This window comes from Scyliorhinus torazame, chromosome 7 (genome assembly GCF_047496885.1).
Source record: "Scyliorhinus torazame isolate Kashiwa2021f chromosome 7, sScyTor2.1, whole genome shotgun sequence".
Lineage (NCBI taxonomy): Eukaryota > Metazoa > Chordata > Chondrichthyes > Carcharhiniformes > Scyliorhinidae > Scyliorhinus > Scyliorhinus torazame.
Window position 1 is genome coordinate 309,511,152 of NC_092713.1, and position 19,269 is coordinate 309,530,420.

Below are 19,269 nucleotides of genomic sequence, written 5' to 3' on the forward strand. Positions count from 1 at the left end.
TTTTCTCTTAAATGAGAGGTCATTAACCAGAGAGCATAGATTTTTTTAAATAAATTTATAATACCCAGTTATTTTTTTTTCCCAATTAAGGGGCAATTTAGCGTGGCCAATCCACCTAACCTGCACACCTTTGGGTTGTGGGGGTGAAACCCATGCAGACACGGGGAGAATGTGCAAACTCCACACGGACAGTGACCCAGCGCCAGGATTCAAACCCGGGTCCTCAGTGCCATTGTCTCGCTGCGCCACCCTGCAGCCCTGGGAGCATAGATTTAAAGTAATTGGTCGTGCATTAGAGCGGAATTGAGGCATGCTTTCCCCCATGGGATGTTCAGTGTCTGGATATTGCTCTCTGAAAGGGTGGTAGCAGCAGAAATCCTCATCGATAATGCACTTGAGTTACCATAATGTACACCGCTATGGGACAAGAGTTGGATAGTGGGATTAGATTGGGAAGCTCTTTTTCAGACATTGTGGTCTCCCAGCCCACCTTCTCTGCCTTAAATGTTTCTATGTTGGAAAGGATGTTTTTAATAATCTCTCCTTGTACAGGAAGCCCAGGTTGGCTGTGCAGTCAACCTTGGACACCTGGAAACCTTCATTTGTCTTTCAGCAGGGGTTTAGATTTTGTTTCTCTCCAAACAGAACCAGAAGCTTTATTCTTAAAAAAACCTTTACCTGATTTCCTCCACAGGTGAACCGTTTTCAAATCCTCTGGCCCCAGATTCACATGAGATAGAAGACACTCGGTCTTTGAATCAGTAAGTATTACCCACGGCTAGAGAAAGAAGGTCTCAGTAATTTCACCATGTGCCTGCGCCAGTTCTCTGAAGAGCTACCGAACTGATTTGATTTATTGTCACGTGTACCAAGGTACAGTGAAAAGTATTGTTCTGTGTACAGTCCAGACGCATTGTTCCATTCATGAAAAAACTTTGGACGTACATCAATGCACAATGTAAATACATAGACACAGTCATCGGTGCCTTGCGCCATTTCAGCTTTTCCTCTTCAAATATTTAAGCAATCATCTTTTCAAAGATCGCTTCTCTGCCTTTTGGCTAAGATGTGTGTGAGATCAGGTGTAATGCCTGGATCTGGTCTGTCTCTCTTGTGGGGACCATGAACTGGATTCAATTTGAATTGGTTTTTGGAGCAGGCAAGGAGCTGGATTAGGGGTTCGCCCCTGTCCACACTCTGAGCTCTGGCTTTGTAACTCTGATAAAGACATTTTAAAAATCTTTTCAAAGTTATTGTCTGCATGAGTCTCACCCCCACAACCCAAAAAGATGTGCAGGGTAGGTGAATTGACCACGCTAAATTGCCCCTTAATTGGGAAAAAAAAAAGAATTGGGTACTTTAAATTTAAAATATATATATTTTCAAAGTTATTATTGAATCTGCTGGAAGGCAGCGAATTCCAAATCATTGTTAAAATAATCCTCATCTCCCCTCTAGTAGTTTTGCCAACTATTACCTCCCGCCACTGAAGGTGCTGATTTCTGTCTGTAAACAATATATCTCAAAAAATCTAATGGATGGATTTCAATAAAACTGAATATACATAAAGAGTATGGCCCAGGGAAGAACTGATTCGTTTTTGGTTAAGTTATGATCCTGCTTCTGGAATTTCTTTGAAGGATATGCTAATATTGGGAGATGGGCAAAATTGATATTTTTTAAGAGTGTCGTGGGTTGTTTTGTTTAGAATGTCGTGGATTGTCTCCACTGCTGTGGTGGAACTTATCATAGCCATCAAAATGTGAGCAGAGTTTTCAGAGCAGATTGTTGGATGTGGATTGGCCTGAAGCCTCCTCTGCGAGGTGGAAACTCTTAATAAAAAGCTTTGTAGTTACAGAGCAGGAGGCCTTGCGGTGCAGTGGGTAGTGCCCCTTTCTCTAAGCCAGAAAGGTAGCACGGTGGCGCGGTGTTTAGCACTGCTGCCTACAGCGCTGAAGACCTGAGTTCAATCCCGGCCCCGGGTCACTGTCCTTGTGGAGTTTGCACTTTTTCCCCGTGCCTGCGTGGGTTTCACCCCCACAAGCCAAAGATGTCCAGGGTAGGTGGATTGGCCACACTAATATTGCCCCTTAATTGCAAAAAATAATTGGGTACTCTAAGTGTATTTATTTTTTTAATCTCTAAGCCAGAAGCTTTGGGTTCTAGTCCCACCCCAAGAATTGAAGGCCATCGAAGTTGTGTTTATAATGTGGCCAAACAGATTATCAATTTGCAAATCTTACTATGGCAAGCAGTAAGAGTGGGAGAGTTTCCTCATCAGCCATCTGCAAAAAAGCAATGACAACCACTGTAACAGCTTGCCAGGCCTAATCGTGGACCAACACAGAAGTCTGTGGTTACTAAATCCCTTTCAGAGCATGTACCTGTTGAGAGAGAGAGAGTTACCGAGCATTAACAAATCAGGGAAAAGCCTCAAGGAAGAGCTGTGTAAATTGTAATAATATTGAGTTAACAGAACGTTGCGGAGATATAAGCTCTGCTGAGTACTCTCTTCATTTGTTTTAAATCTGTGTCCTCTGGTTACCACTGACCAGATTTCGCCTTTGCAACTGCAGTGTCTTTTGAGGTTTTTTATTCTTTCTTGGGACTTGGGCTTTGCTGGAATTTTTATTGTCTGACCTTAAACCGCTGGAGTCCATGTGGAAGGGAGTTCCAGGATCTTGACCCAGCAACAGTGAAGGAACGACAATACATTTTCTGGTCAGGATGGTGTGCGACTTGGAAGGGCAGTTGCACGTGGTGATGATCCCGTGTGTCCGATGAAGAGACCACGAAGCTGTCAGTTTGTCGCACAACCCCAATTGGTTCATTAATGTGCTTTAGGAAAGGAAGCCTGCTGTGGTTCAGCCAGTAGGTGACTCCAGTCCCACACCAACGTTGTTTACTCAGCGGGAAGAGAGCTAACTTGCATCAAACGTGCATGGGTAAGTTCTCTGCAGTTTTCCAGAGTAAGGGTGTTCACTTTTTCCCTGTCTCACAGGAATAGAGGGTTGGAAGAGTGCATATTGGAGCTGGTAGGGTAGCGTTACATTCCATGCTTAGTCACAGGTTTGAGGTTTGGGTGAGATGGGGGAGGGGGGTGGGGGAGGGGGAGGAGTCCTGTTTTTAGACAATGATCTTCTCAAATAGGGTACTCAGTAGGAGCACTTGTCATTTAAGAAACATGCCCACTGTCTTCCTCAGAGAAGGGGAGCAATCCCCAGTGTATTCTTGGATCACGTTCTTGTCCACGAGGATCTGATATTCTGCTTATTGAGATCCCAGACTGTTGAACCTGGGGTAGGAATGGGCAGCACTTGAAACATGTTGGGGAAGAACATGTGTCTTCATGATGCTCCCTGTGCCCAGTGTTGAAATGTGGAGGATGTTTGCCTGTCCATGTATGCTCTGGGAAGGGACCTTTCCTAAATGGCTGAGAGTTTAAATGTACATAATAAAGGTTTTGATGGTGAAAGTCGTGCAACATTAATTCCTCTAATTGGAGATTCTTTGATAACATCTCACTTTCAGTAAATAGAAGAGAACGTTTAGGATAAATTACATGGGATGTATTGGAACATGATTGAGGCAGGAATCATTGTATCCTTGAAGGGAAAATTAAATAGTTTGATGCAGGAAAATGCAGGGCATGGAACGAGAACAGGGCAGTGGGAAATTATTTGGTTTGCTCTAGCAAAGGCCTGGCACAATAGACTAAATGGCCACTCTCTCACCTGTGAATTCTTCCATTTTATGACCGAGATAGACACCTATCTTCGGAGGTTATGAGATAGTCCATTTGTTTGAAAATTTGCAGATCGCGATCTTTGTCCCCTGTTTTTCAATATTAAGGGTGAATCGTGATAGCTCGGCTTATGCACATGTCTGTTTATGGTGGTACGGTTGATCTAACGACTGGATGTCGCCCACATGTATAAGGACCCTTCACGTTGATTCCCTTATTTCCCGTTTCTTTATTTTTGCTGTTACCATTTTGATCCGTGGATGCATAATGGAAATATATCTTTAAGTCGAGCAGAGGAAGTGAGGAACTCAAAAGTTACAAAGGAGATCACTGTGCTAACCTTCGGACAGCAGAACTCTGACTTTTCGGTACCCAAGAGATCGGTGGGACTCTGTTCGATCGGTTTGGCCACTGAATTGGCCAAAAGGCCGTCTTTTGCCCAGTAACAGGAGGTGATTGGATCCTGCCCGAGTGGGATGATTTTTTTTTCAGAGAACCAAGGAAGGACAGTTGGAGTCCTGGACGCTCCGAGGAAAGAAGCTGCTCTCGCTCTCTTCCTCTCTTGGTTTTTCTCCAAAAAAACTGGATAGCTGCTGTATTTCTGAAACTGTAGATACCTGAAGAATCTACAGTGAAAATCATTACTGATGGACAGCAGAAAACTCAAACTGAAAGCCTAAATTGAAGGAAGGTGTCCTAGAAGACAACCATCTGAAACACAGAGACTCTTATCCTTTTACTTATTTTACAACCCTCTTTTCCCCTCTGTGTTTGTCTGTTGTGTGGGTGTGGAGAGGCTGGGGCACGTTTAAGTGGGGGTTAGCTGCACATTTAATCATAGTTACTGTTATTAATAAAATTAATTGTGTGTAACTTTACAAACCTGGTGACAAGTTATTGGGCAGCCAAAGACTTTGTTGTGTGCTTTTCTAAGAATTATTTATAAATAAATAATTTCAATTGTGTTGCGACTCTGGGTCAAGTGTGGCTGGAATTGATCACGCACTAGCCTCGGGGCCGTAACACATGGAGGAATATTATTACACCGTTATTTAAATTGTAATGTTGCTGTTCATAGGTCCAAGCTGACCAATGAGGACTTCCGAAAGTTGTTGATGACCCCAAGGTCAACACCATCCTCAGCCCCACCTTCAAAAACCCGCCAACATGAGTGAGTACAATGGAACAGTGCAAGGGTTGAAGAAGCTTGGGTTTAACTTTGGCATTTCGAATAATAGTTGTTGATTTATGATTAACTTCCAGCAAAATGAGCAACCATTAGTTGGGGTTTATTTCCTCTCCTTCTACTAGATCTGAAGGACTGGATGAGTAAATAAGTGGGTGGGATTCTGGCTGAAGAGCGAAGCAGCCAATCTGAGCACTAGAATTGGGCTCACACGAAGCCTGGACTGAAACTCTCCATAGAAAGAGGCAATAATCACTCATCCCTTCAAGGAAAAGCTGCCCAAACTGACCAGGTGTTCCTGAGGGGAATACCAATTGTGAGGAGTTTGCAACCCTTACAGAAGAGGGAGGAAGAGAGGAGAAAGGGGGCAATAGTAAAGATCCTTCCCCTCAAGTGTAGAAATTCAGCTTCTCCGCTCTGGTATCCCTGGGGAGTATCTTGGCAGTCTAACTGGTAGCAACATGATGTATGCATTCGGCAAAATCTTTCTGTTTCGGTATCCTGAGCAAAGGATCCAAGTCTTGAAGATGATGTAGGAATTATTAGTTAACTATAACTTGTCAATCCTATCAGCCCAGAATCACCCAGATATTAATATAAACTTAGCAGTAGCTAGCATTTAAAAAAAACGGGGCAGGCTCTGTGATGATCCCAAAGTATAATCAGACAAACCTAGGAAGCAGAGCCATGGACTCTCATTAAATTGCAACCTCACTTATAGTCTCCACTTCACTTACGAGCAGCTGCCCAGGAGGTTTGAACCACAGGCAGGCCCACAAGGTGTGCACAAGACTCCAGATATGAGTATGCATTCTATGGCAGTGGAGTAATACAGCCACTTCAAATTAAAGTAATGAAAGGAATTCAGGAGAAACGTCTTTACCCGGGGAATGGTGAGAATGTGAAAATCTCTACCACAGCAACTAATTGTGGTGAATAGGAACAAAGGAATAGAAGGATACGCTGATAGGGCTAGTTAAAGAGAAGGGGGAGGAAGCCCACATGGATAATAAACATCAGAACAGGCCAAATGGGCTGGTTCTGTTCCATTAATTATATTGTAATGTGATCCAGGATCTTAATCTGACCATTTCCCATTGACATTTAATGGATCTGCTGGATATGGTGGGCACATGTTATTTGATCTAACATTTGGTAATGTTTTCCACAGGATGCCAAGGGAATACAACGAGGAGGATGATCCCGCTGCCCGCAGGAGGAAAAAGAAAAGGTATGCTTGATGCAATTTGCTTGGCACCCTCCCTCCCCCTCCCACTTGTGTCTGATCAAGAAATTCCTATTGAGAGGATGAAGTTATTTGGAAAGATTCCCATCTGCACATTATGCCGATGGTGATTTCCCACTCACTCCCTATAGTTGAACAACATAGGCGAAGGGTCAGACATTAGGAAGGATATGGATCAGGAGACAGTGGTTAGGAAATGCCAACCTTGGGTCTTTGAAGCGGTTGGAAGGTACAGTTGAGGGAGACATTACCATCGCTGACTATCCCACTGTCAACATCCTGGGAGTTACCATTAAGAAACTGAAATAGACCAGCTGTATAAATACAGAGGCTGCAAGAGCAGGTCCGAAACTTGTGAATAATAATCTTTAGTGTCACAAGTAGGCTTACATTAACACTGTAATGAAGTTACTGTGAAAATCCCCTAGTCGCCACATTCCGGCGCCTGTTCGGGTACACCGGGGGAGAATTCAGAATGTCCAGTTCACCTAACAGCACGTATTTCTGAACTTGTGGAAGGAAACCGGAGCACCCGGAGGAAACCCACGCAGACACGGGGAGAACGTGCAGACTCCGCACAGACAGTGACCCAAGCCGGGAATCAAACCTGGGACCCTGGCGCTGTGAAGCAACGGTGCTACCCACTGTGCAACCCACTTGTTCATGGGATGTGGTTGTTGCTGGCAAAGCCAACGTTGTTGCCCACCCCTGATTTTCTCTTGTGTTGAGTGGTTTGCTGGGCCATTTCAGAGAGGCAATTAAGAGTCAACCATATTGACTCACAGATAGGCTAGACCAGCTAGCAAATCAGTTGGATTTTTATGACAATCAGTGATAGTTTCACGGTCACTGTTACTGAGACTAGCTTTTCAATTCCAGATTTATTTATTAAATTTGGTGGAATTTGAACCCATATCCCCAAAACATTATCCTTGTCATATGGATTACTAGCCCAGTGGCATTACCATTAATCAACCGTCACCCCTCAAGCAGCAAGTAACTCCCCAAAGCCTGTCCACCATCTACAAGACACGAGTGAGGAAAGTGATGGAATACTCTCCAGTTGCCTGCAGTGGTGCAGCTCCAACAATACTCAAGAAGCTGGACACCATCCAGGACAAAGCAATCTGTTTGATTGGTGTCCAACCACCACCCTAACCTTTCAATTTCTCCCACCCGGCTTACTCACTCTTCCAATTTCTCCCATCGGGCAGGCAATACAAAAGTCAGAGAACACACACGAACAGACTCAAAAACAGCTTCTTCCCCACTGTTACCAGACTCCTAAATGACCCTCTTATGGACTGACCTGATTAATACTACACTCCTGTATGCTTCACCCGATGCCGGTATCTATGTATTTACATTGTGTACCTTGTTAAGCCCTATTAGGTATTTTCTTTTCATGTGCTAAATGATCTGTTTGAGCTGCACGCAGAAAAATACTTTTCACTGTACCTCGGTACACGTGACAATTAACAATTCCAATCCAATGCCAGTGCACAGTGTGTACAATATGTAAGCTGCACTGCAGCAACTCATTGAGGCTGCTTCGACAGCACCGTCCAAACCCATGACCTCTACCACATAGAAAAGCAAGAGCAGCAATGCATGGGAACACCCACCACCTGCACGTTCCCCTTCAAACCACTCACCATCCTGACCGGAATCTAATCACTGTTCCTTCACTGTCGCTGGGTCAAAATCCTGGAATTCCCTTCCTGTGGGTGTACCTACGCCACTTGGACTGCGGACATTCAAGAAGGCAGCTCATCACTGCCTCAAATAGAGACGGGCAACAAATCCTGGCTTAGCCAGTGACGCCCACATCCTAAGAAAGAATAAAACTATGGGTCTGACGTGGAAGGCACGCATTGGGAGACTGGGAAATAAACTTTGATTTCAAAATATTGAGTTTACATGAAGAGGAGGCAGGCAGCTTGCAGAATGGTGTTTATGGAGAAGGGGGCAAGATGAAGAGGGTAAAATGCAGAGGCATCAAAGTCCGAGTGGCATCAACGAGAGGAAGAGTAAAGACGGGACAGAGAATTTCCGAGAACATGGTCATCCATCAGAACAGATTGGATTTGCAAAATATCCTGGCTACGGCTTTTATAGTCAAGTGAATAAAACGTGTGTAAAAGGAAACGGTATCAAAGAGAAGGATTGTTGGCCTTAATAATTAAACAGTCTTGCCTTGACAAGCTGGATAGTGGGTGCCTTTTCTTTTCCCTCCCAAGTATATATCCAAGTTCCATTTAAAAGTGCGAATCAATCTGCTCCCACTGCCTTTTCGGGCAGTGCATTCCAGATCAAAATTTAGTCTGCATTAGATTTGGATGAAGGCATAAACTTCCTCAATTCTGCGCCCTGTGATGTGCCTTGGGTGCAATCTCCTACTTCGCTAATCTCCAGTTTTTTATTTCCCGTTAAGGACAGTTCTACGCTGTGATTTCCTGTCCACAGGAACTCGATGGAGACCGTTTAAACACATTTGGTTTACGACCCTGCAGCCAGCAGATTGGGGGGGGGTACTTTCACACCAGAGTGCTGAGTTATATTTGGACCAGGGTCAAAGAGATGGAAGTGTGTGTGTGTGTGTACAATCATTCAGTCGAGCTTTCCTCTGATTCACTTTCAGCTATTATGCAAAGCTACGACAGCAGGAGTTGGAACGGGAGCGTGAGCTAGCGGAGAAGTACCGTGACCGAGCGAGGGAGAGACGAGATGGCGTGAACAAAGATTATGAAGAAACTGAGCTCATCAGCACAACAGCAAACTATAGAGCAGTCGGGCCAACCGCTGAGGCGTAAGTTTAAAGCACAATTGATTCCATTAAGCTTTCTAAGGCAGTTATATAGTCCTCAGCAATGTTCCTGCTGCACTACTCATGTACGTGTCCACCCTGAAAGGTACCTTGCAGCAGGCATTTTACTGTGCTAAATGGTGTGGGGGGAACCCCAAGGCACTGTGCTTGAATAAAACTGGCTGTGAACAAGCAGAATATTTTGCAGGGAACATTGGTCCAAGTCACTTAATACAGCCTTTATATCAACCAGAAAGGACAACCGTTTTCTGTTTGAATTAATGTCAGTTGCTCACACAACTAGTTCCCCATCCCGTTGAGGTGCACTAAATGCAAAATCAATCACGTATAAATCACCTTGTTAATGTTCAGTACCCTACTGTGCACTGAATCCCTTCTGATTTCCCATCAGAAGTAGTGTGGGTGTTACAGTTAGCACTCTGCACTGACTAATTCAAGCAAAGCTGCAGGTCAAAATGGAACTTGAAACAATTGGGCAGATGACTATTAGACAGAGGGAAGAGAAAATGCTGGAAAACCTCAGCAGGTCTGGCAGCGTCTGTAGGGAGAGAAAAGAGCTAACGTTTTGAGTCCAGTGACTCTTTGTCAAAGCTGGACAGAGAGACATTGCTGTTCTCTTTGTGTTCTAGTGGGTCAATCATCCGCCTTAAGTGCTGGGACTATTGTCTGTTTAAATTCAGAAGAAGCTGCTGAAGTCTAAGACCATGTGCATCCCATGTGGATGGCGTCGATTCGTTGATGTGTGGGAAAGGGGCTGGTGGGCACTTAAGGCAATTTAAAATCGTTCTTCCGTTTGCTATGAGTCTTTCTGGGACATTCTTTTTAAAAAATATAAATTAAGAATACCCAATTCATTTTTTTCCAATTAAGGGGCAATTTAGCATGGCCAATTCACCTAGCCTGCACCTCTTTTGGGTTGTGGGGGCGAAACCCACGCAAACATGGGGAGAATGTGCAAACTCCACACGGGCAGTGACCCAGAGCCGGGATCGAACCTGGGACCTTGGTGCCGTGAGGCCACTGCTAATCTATGCCGCCATGCTGTCATCTTTCTGGGACATTCTGACTGAACATCGCTGCGGCAGTTATAAAATTGTTGTTTTCTTTTTTAAAGGTACAAGTATCTATAAGACAAATATTTTTCTTGATTGAAAAGCACATTGAACAAGTATTTATACCCTTTTTAGGTTGTGTTCTGAGAGACACCTGGCGTTACCTGAAGTTCATTTCTTTTTTCTTTCTTTCTGACACAGCGATAAATCTGCTGCTGAAAAGCGACGGCAACTGATTCAGGAGTCCAAGTTCTTGGGTGGTGACATGGAGCACACTCACTTGGTGAAAGGGTTGGACTTCGCCCTGCTGCAAAAGGTCAGCACCTGTCCACTTGGAGAGAGAAATAACAGCTTAAGGTCCAGGAGAGCGAACTGTGTCCAGATACCTTCTGGGTTCCTTGGGCGTGACTGACGTATCAGATGCAATTTTTCCACTAGCTGCACTGGAAAGGAAAACAATTTGAATCACTTGTTCCTTGAGTGTCTGTTGTGCCTCAGTTGGAAGGTTAAGAGTTTCACTGTAGAGTCTTCAGTATATAATCTAGATTGATGCTTTCGGGCAGTACTGAGGGTGTGTTGCACTGTCGGAGGTTCCGTCTTTAGAATAGGGATTTAATCTGAGGCCTTGTCTGCCCCCTCCGGTAAACATAAAAGAACCCATCACGGAAAAGCAGCAGGAGTGTTCTCCCCCTTGTCTTAGCCCCAATATTTATCCCTCAACTAATACCCGGGGGAAACAAAATAGATTGTATGGTCATGGATTTTTGTGGGAGCTTGCAAACTGGCTGTTGCCTTTTCCTTAAGTACAACAGTAACTATGGTTCAAAAGTAATTCGTAGAATCATAGAATTTACCGTGCAGAAGGAGGCCATTCGGCCCATCAAGTCTGTGTCCTGGGAAAGCTCACTTTTTAAAAAAATATTTTTTATTCTCCTTTTTCACATTTTCTCCCAAATTTACACCCACCAACAATAAACAATAATCAGTAACAAATATGTCAATCCCCATATCAATAACAACGATCCCATCCTCCCACCAAACCCCAAACATTAGCCCGCATGTTCACACAAACAAATGACAAAAAGGAATTAGGGATCACCCATAGTCACCATTAACACACACAGCCCCCACTCACCTGCCCTAACTAATGTTTAATGTTATCCAGTTCTTGAAATGGCATAATGAATAATAGAACCCCTTCATCCTTCCCCTCAGATCCAACTTAACCTTCTCCAGAGTCAAGAATTCCAACAGGTCGGATCCCAGCCCTGGGTCACTGTCCATGTGGAGTTTGCACATTCTCCCCATGGCTGCGTGGGTTTCACCCCCAGAGCCCAAAGATGTGCAGTGTAGGTGGATTGGCCACGCTAAATTGCCCCTTAATTGGAAAAAATATATAAATTTATTTTAAAAAAGAATTCCAACAGGTCCCCACGCCAGGGCACAGGGTGGAGAGGTTGCTCTCCAACCTATCAGGATCCGCCTTCGGGCGATCAACGAGGCGAAGGCTACAACATCTGCCTCCGCACCCGTTTCCAACCCTGGCTGGTCCGACACCCCGAATATGGCCTCCCGGGGGCCCGGGTCCAGTTTCACGTGCACCACTTTAGAAATTATCCTAAAAACCTCCTTCCAGTAATCCTCTAGCTTTGGACAGGACCAAAACATATGAACGTGATTAGCGGGGCACCCCCGCAACGTTCACACACATCTTCTACTCCTTCAAAGAGTCGACTCATCCTCGCCCTCGTGAGGTATGCTCTGTATACCACCTTCAGCTGTATCAGCCCCAACCTCGCACACGAGGTGGAGGCATTCACTCTCTGGAGCACCTCCCACCAGAAGCCCTCCTCCATATCCTCTCCCAACTCTTCCTCCCCCTATGCTTTGATCCCTTCCAGCGGTGCCTTCTCCTCTTCCAAAATAGCTCCGAATAAACCGCCGACACTACCCCCTTCCTTCGGTCCCTCTGTCATCAGCACCTCCTCCAGCAATGTGGAGGCCGGCTCCACCGGGAAACTCTGTATCTCCTTTCTTCCAAAATCTCGAACCTGCATGTATCTAAACATTTCCCCCTGCTCCAGCCCATACTTCGCTTCCAGCTCCCTCAATCCTGCAAACCGACCCCTGAGAAACAAATCTTTCAGTGTCTTAATCACCTTCTCCTCCCATTTCCGAAAATTTCCAGCCCACTTCCCTGGCTCAAATCTGTGGTTCCCCCGAATCGGCATTTCTCTTGACCCTGCCCCCAACCCGAAGTGTTGGCGAAACTGCCTCCAAATTCTCAATGAAGCTATTATTACCAGACTCCCTGAGTATTTCCCCGGAGCCATCGGGAGCGACGCTGTTGCTAGTGCTTTCAATCCCGACCTGCACAAACTCTCCTCTATTCTGACCCACTGGGAATCAACCCCTCTGACCTAGCTCCGCACCTTCTCCACATTCGCCGCCCAGTAGTAATACATCAGGTTCCGAAGACCCAAACCCCCTGCCTGCCTTCCCCTCTGTAGCAGCACCTTTCTAACTCTGGTCACCTTCCCTCCCCATATGAACAAAGTAATCCTTCCCTCAATCTCTCAGGGGCTGGTTTAGCACAGGGCTAAATTGCTGGCTTTGAAAGCAGACCGAGGCAAGCCAGCAGCACGGTTCAATTCCCGTACCAGCCTCCCCGAACAGATGCTGGAATGTGGCGACTAGGGGCTTTTCACAGTAACTTCATCGGAAGCCTACTTGTGACAATAAGCGATTTTCATTTTTTTCATTTCTTGAAAATAGCCTTTGGCAGGAAAATCGGCAGGCATTGAAAAATAAACAGAAATCGCGGCAACACATTCATTTTAACCGCCTGTACCCAACCCGCCAGTGACGGGGAGACTATCCCACCTTGTCAGATACGCTTTCACTCTCCCCACCAAACTAGAAATGTTGAACCTGCAGAGCCCCCCCCACCCCCGCGCAACCTGCAGCCCCAGGTACCTAATGTGAGTCCCTGCCCTACGGAATGGCAGCCCCCCCCACCCCCGGCCGAGACACCACAAAATACTCACTCTTGTTTGGATTTAGTTTGTACCCCGAGAAAGACCCAAACACTCGAAGCAGCTCCAATATTCCCCCTATCGACACACTCGGTTCCGACATGTATAACAGCAAGCCGTCGGCATATAAGCACACCCTATGCTCTATTCTCCCCCCCCCCCCCCCCCCCCCCCCCACACACACACACACGCACACTATTCCTTTCCATACCCCCAAACTTCTTAATGAGATGGCCAGTGGCTCAATCGCGAGTGCAAACAGCAGGGGGGAAATAGGACATCCCTGCCTCATCCCACGGTGGAGAGAAAAGTATCTCGAGCTGATGTTGTTTGTGTGGACACTCTCCCTCGGCTCCTTGTGTAGTAGCCTTACCCAGTTCACAAATCTTGGTCCAATCCCAAACCGCTCCAGAACTGCCATCAAGTACTCCTATTCTACCCGGTCAAACGCTTTCTCAGCATCCAAAGTCACAACTACCTCTGTTTCCTTCCGCCAGTGCCATAACAACGTTCAATACCCTTCTAACGTTTGAAAAGAGCTGCCTCCCTCTCATGAACCCTGTCTGATCTTCACCTTTCACCTTCGGGAGGCACTCCTCCAGCCTACCCGCCAGTACCTTTGTCAATACTTTTGCGTCCACATTCGAAAGTGATATGGGCCTATACGACCCACACTCCGTCGGATCCTTATCTTTTTTTTAGCAACAGGGAAATCGATGCCTGTCACAAAGTTTGTGGCAATACCCCCTTCCCTATCGTCTCTTCAAACATCCCCACCATCAGGGGTGCCAGCTTATCCTTGAATTTTTTATAATATTCCACCGGAAACCCATCCGGCCCTGCAGCTTTCCCCGACTGCATCCTCCCAATCGCATCTTTTATCTTCTGCCCCACTATCGCTCCTTCTGATGTAGCCCTGTCCCTCTCCTCTAACCTCGGATACTCCAACCCACCTAGAAATTCCTGCATCTCCTGGTCTCCCCCAGGTGGCTCTGACCTGTACAACCTCTCATAAAATTCCTCAAAGACCTTGTTAATCAGATCCGGAGCCACCACCAACTTCCCTGCCCTATCTCGCACTTGAACAATTTCCCTTACCACTGCCTCCCTCCGGAGCTGACCTGCTAACATACGCCCTGCCATATCTCCATGTTCGTAAACTGCACCCCTTTCTCGTCTCAGTTGGCGCACCGCCTTCCTGGTCGATAGTCGGTCAAAGCTCGCCTGTAATTTCTTCCTCTTTTCCAACTTTGCTGGGTCCCCATCTTCTGCATAACTCCTGTCCACCTCCAACATCTCACCTATTACCTTCTGCTGCTCCAACCTCTCTTTGTCCACACTGGCCTTAAACGAAATCACCTCACCCCTCACCACCGCCTTTAGAGCCTCCCAGACAACTGCCTTCGACACCTCACCCGTACAGTTGAAACCTACATATTCCTCAATTACCTTTTCAATTTTGTCACAGAACCCTTGGTCCCCCAAAAGTCCCACACCTAATTTCCACCCCGACCTCTGCGCTACCCCCTTCTCCAGTACCATATCCACCCAATGCAGAGCATGATCTGACACTGCAATTGCCGAGTATTCCGACCCCTTAACCCCAGCCAGCAAAGCCTTCCCCACCACAAAAAAGTCGATCCGCAAGTATACCTTATGGACCGCTGAGAAAAACGAGTACTCCCATTCCCTCGGGTGCAGAAACCTCCAAGGGGTGCCCCCCCCCCCCCCCTCCCGGATGGGACCAGCGAGCGCGGCCGTGACCTGTCCAACCTTGGCTCCTGCACCAAGTTCCAGTCCCCCCCACTATCAGTTTGTGTGTGTCCAAGTCGGGGATGGCCCTAAACACCTTCTTTGCGAATCACACATCGTCCGAATTGGGACCGTATACACTTAACAGGGCCACGAACCTCCCCTCCAGCGCCCCTGTCACAATCACATATCTACCCCTCTGATCTGCCACCACCTTCTTTGGAAAGCTCACATAATCCCACCCCTCCACCCTATCCCCGTAACCCCACCTACCCTTTTGGACACTAAGGGGCAATTTATCATGACCAATCCACCTAACTTGCACGTCTTTGGACTGTGCGACGAAACCGGAGCACCCGGAGGAAACCCACGCAGCCACGGGAGAACGTGCAAACTCCACACAAACAGTCACCCGAGGTCGGTATCAAACCCAGGTCCCTGGCGCTGTGAGGCAGCAGTGCCTACCACTCTGCCACCCATTGTTGGCTGTATGATGCTTTGAGACATCCTTAGGTGACAAAAAGCACGAAGCAAATGCAAGTCCTTTCTTCCTGTTGCTAAGAACTGCCATGAGATCCAATGGGTCCACGTTTGGTTCGAGTAAAGCCTCCTGGGAAATAAATGAAGGAAAATATTAATGGAAATAAGTTCTCCACCTTGTTTCTCTTGCCCTCTTAGTCATCCATGAGTCTTCATCATTCTTATCCAACCAATACAGGAAGACTCGCCCAGCGCCAGATATTTGCAAACCTGGCCTTCACCTGTACTTTTAAAAAAATGTTTTGTGTACTACCGTGGTTCGATGAGCTTGACTGCCCAAGTTATTCCAACTTAAATTGGTGGGGTTGCCATGGGAGACTAGACGCCAAACCTTACAACATTGTTAACTTCAGTGCTGTTGTTCCTCAAATGAAGGATTACTTTTCCGGTGATTCAGGGCTACATTTTACCAATCTGGGCCCCACATTCAGGATGTGGAAACCAAATGAAAAACTAGAAAGGGAAGAGAGGCAGAGCAGAAATTGGGATTTAAAACTTCAAAAGCCATCTTAAAAGTGGACCTTTTAACTCTGTTGCAGGAATAAACCCCTGGTATCTCACTACTTTTTTAATCAGGAGAGGGATTCTCCGTTTTGACAGAGCCAGGTTTCTACAGCTGCTGGGAGTGTTGAGGGTTAACGCAGCCATTCAATGACATTTTTAACTTTCAGTGCATCTGCCTCTTGCTGGGTTTTGGTGAGCAAATTAGAATCAGGAAACCTTTCAAGTCGGACTAACTAATTCCTCCTGATATTTCTCACAGGTCCGTGCAGAAATCACCAGCAAAGAGAGGGAAGAAGAAGATCTGATTGAGAAAGTGCAGAAGGAAGTGAAGTAAGTGATTTCTAATTATGTTACAAGTGTAGCGAAAAGAGAGGATTCGGTATGAAGACTGATGTCACACCGATTCATCAGCCTTTGTCACCTTCAATCTAAAGAAAGATATACTGGCATTGGAGGCAGTCCAGAGAAAATTCACAAGGTTGATCCTGGGTGTGGAGGGATTTTTCTATGAGGAGAGGGTGTGTTGGGCCTGTACTCATTGGTGTTTAGAAGAATGAGAGACAACCTTATTGAGACATGCAGCATTCTCAGGTGGCTTGACAGGATAGATACTGAGCGGTTGTTTCCTCTTGTGGGAGAGTCTAGGACCAGAGGGCATCATCTCAGAGTAAGGCGTTGCTCACTTCAGACCGAGATGAGGAGGGATTTCTTCTCTAGGAGGATAGTGAATTTGTGGAATTCTTTACCGCAGAGAGCTGTCGAGGCTGGGTCATTAAATATGTTCAAGGCTGAAGTTGACATTTTTAATCAGTAAGTGAATCAAGAGTTATGGGGATAAAGCAAGAAAGTGGAGCTGAAGATTATCAGATCAGTCATGATCTCATTGAATGGTGGAGCAGGCTCGATGGGCCGAAAGGCCTACTTCTGCTCCTATATCTTATGGGAAGAAAAACCCAAAATGCATTTAATTGACTTTGATTGTGCAAACTTTAATTGTGCAGCAAGATAAAATTGGCAAAATGTCAAAGCCATTATGGCATAGAACAAAGAACAAAGAAAAGTACAGCACAGGAACAGGCCCTTCGGCCCTCCAAGCCCGTGCCGACCATGGTGCCCGTCTAAACTGAAATCTTCTACACTTCCGGGGTCCGTATCCCTCTATTCCCATCCTATTCATGTATTTGTCAAGATACCCCTTAAACGTCACGATTGTCCCTGCTTCCACCACATCCTCCGGCAGCGAGTTCCAGGCACCCACTACCCTCTGTGTAAAAAAAACTTGCCTCGTACATCTACTCTAAACCTTGCCCCTCGCACCTTAAACCTATGCCCCCTAGTAATTGACCCCTCTACCCTGGGGAAAAGCCTCTGACTATCCACTCTGTCTATGCCCCTCATAATTGTGTAGACCTCTATCAGGTTGCCCCTCAACCTCCGTCATTCCAGTGAGAACAAACCGAGTTTATTCAACCGCTCCTCATAGCTAATGCCCTCCATCCTGGTAAATCTCTTCTGCACCCTCTCTAAAGCCTCCACATCCTTCTGGTAGTGTGGCGACCAGAATTAAACACAATACTCCAAGTGTGGCCTAACTAAGGTTCTTTACAGCTGCAACATAGAGGGAGACCATTTGGCCTGTCGACTCCATGCTGGTCCTGTAGAGTAATCCTGTCAGTCCCATTTTCCCGCTCTATCCCCATTGTCCTACAGGTTTAGTCCCCTGTTGGTAGCCACCTTTCTGGTGGCAATGATGGAAGACATTTGAGCTGATGAATTCAGTATTAAACATCCTGTTAGCAACCCAACAAATAGGTTCATGTTGGGAGAAAAAAGGTAAGCAAACACAACGGATATACTATTGACCACCACATTAGCACAGAAAATGAAGTAGGAAAGATTATTTAAGAGCAAAATAAATGCTTTAATAAATAACTTCAATCGCCTAAATATAAATTGGGGAACAAAACAAGTGATTAAAAGTCAGAGTTGATTTAGGGGCAATTTAGCGTGGCCACTCCACCTAACCTGCACATCTTTGGGTTGTGGGGGTGAAACCCACCCAGGCAGGGGGAGACTGTGTAAACTCCACACGGACCGTGACCCAGAGCCGGGATCGAACCGGGGTCCTCGGTGTTGTCGGAAGCAACTAAGGGGCAGTTTAACATGGCCAAACCACCTAACCTAATATATCTTTGGACTGTGGGAGGAAACCGGAGCACCGGGAAGAAACTCACGCAGACACGGGGAGAACGTGCAACCTCCACATAGACAGTGACCCAAGGCCGGAATTGAGCCCAGGACCCTGACGTTGTGAGGCAGCAGTGCTTTTTTTTTTTTTAAATTTGGAGTACCCAATTCATTTTTCTAATTAAGGGGCAATTCAGCGTGGCCAGTCTACCTACCCTGCACATCTTTGGGTCAGGGGGGCGAAACCCACGTAAACATGGGGAGAATGTGCAAACTCCACACGGACAGTGACCCAGAGTCGGGATCGAACCTGGGACCTTGGCGTCGTGCGGCTACAGGGCTAACCCACTGCGCCACCGTGCTGCCCTTGAGGCAGCAGTGCTAACCACTGAGGGGAGAGGTTGAGTTAAAGGGTTAAATTGGCATGGACATGATGGGCCAAATGGTCTCCTGTTCTGTAACGTTTCTATAATTCTATACGGTACAAGTTGCATTCGCTTGTACTCCTTTGACTATGGAGTAAGGCTGAACTAAGTGACCTGATTAAGATGAGTGAAGCATTTCATCAGGTAGGTAGAGAAAACCCATTTCCTCCAATGCGGGGTCCAGAACAAGGGGCATAACCTTAAAATTAGAGCTGGACTGTTCAGGGGTGATGTCAGGAATCACTTCTTCACACAAAGGGGAGAGGAAATGTCGAATTCTCTCTGGATCCGTTGAAAGTTTCAAAATTGAGATTGATCAATTTCTGACTTGCAACCAAAATGGTTTAATGTAGCTAATAGATTTAACATGATTGTCACTGAATGGCAAAACAGACTTGAGTGGTTGAATGGTATCTTTTGATCCGACGACACTACACCCCAGGAATTATTTACTGATCAATCAGTGCTAGGTGTACGTTTTAGTTTCACAGTCAGTTGGTCCAATTTGTTGTCGCAAATGTGCCCAGATTGAAGGGAGTACTGGATAGAGTTTGAATGTTTTTAATAATACCTTTCAGTGGGAGCCGCTATTATTTTTGTTTGTTCACAGTGCATTGGTTATTGCTGGGAATTTCTGAGAGTTTTCACTATGGATGTTTTTTTAAAATAATTTTTATTAAAGGTTTTCACAAAATATCAATAACAAAATGAGAAAGAGATAAAGAAAAAAAAGAACCCAACAGGGTTAAGTACAAAACACAATCCAGAAA

At 45.9% G+C, this 19,269-nt stretch overlaps 1 protein-coding gene across 2 annotated transcripts in view; it reads left to right on the forward strand.

The window, feature by feature from the left end:
* ik (IK cytokine) overlaps positions 1 to 19,269 on the forward strand; it is a 70,957-nt gene that overhangs the window by 3,072 nt on the left and 48,616 nt on the right. For both annotated transcript variants that reach the window (XM_072512751.1, XM_072512752.1), the window contains exons 2-7: positions 695 to 761; positions 4,824 to 4,916; positions 6,103 to 6,162; positions 8,819 to 8,986; positions 10,258 to 10,372; positions 16,147 to 16,217. In XM_072512751.1, the coding sequence (XP_072368852.1) occupies positions 695 to 761; positions 4,824 to 4,916; positions 6,103 to 6,162; positions 8,819 to 8,986; positions 10,258 to 10,372; positions 16,147 to 16,217 (574 nt within the window). The remainder of the gene's footprint in view (positions 1 to 694; positions 762 to 4,823; positions 4,917 to 6,102; positions 6,163 to 8,818; positions 8,987 to 10,257; positions 10,373 to 16,146; positions 16,218 to 19,269) is intronic.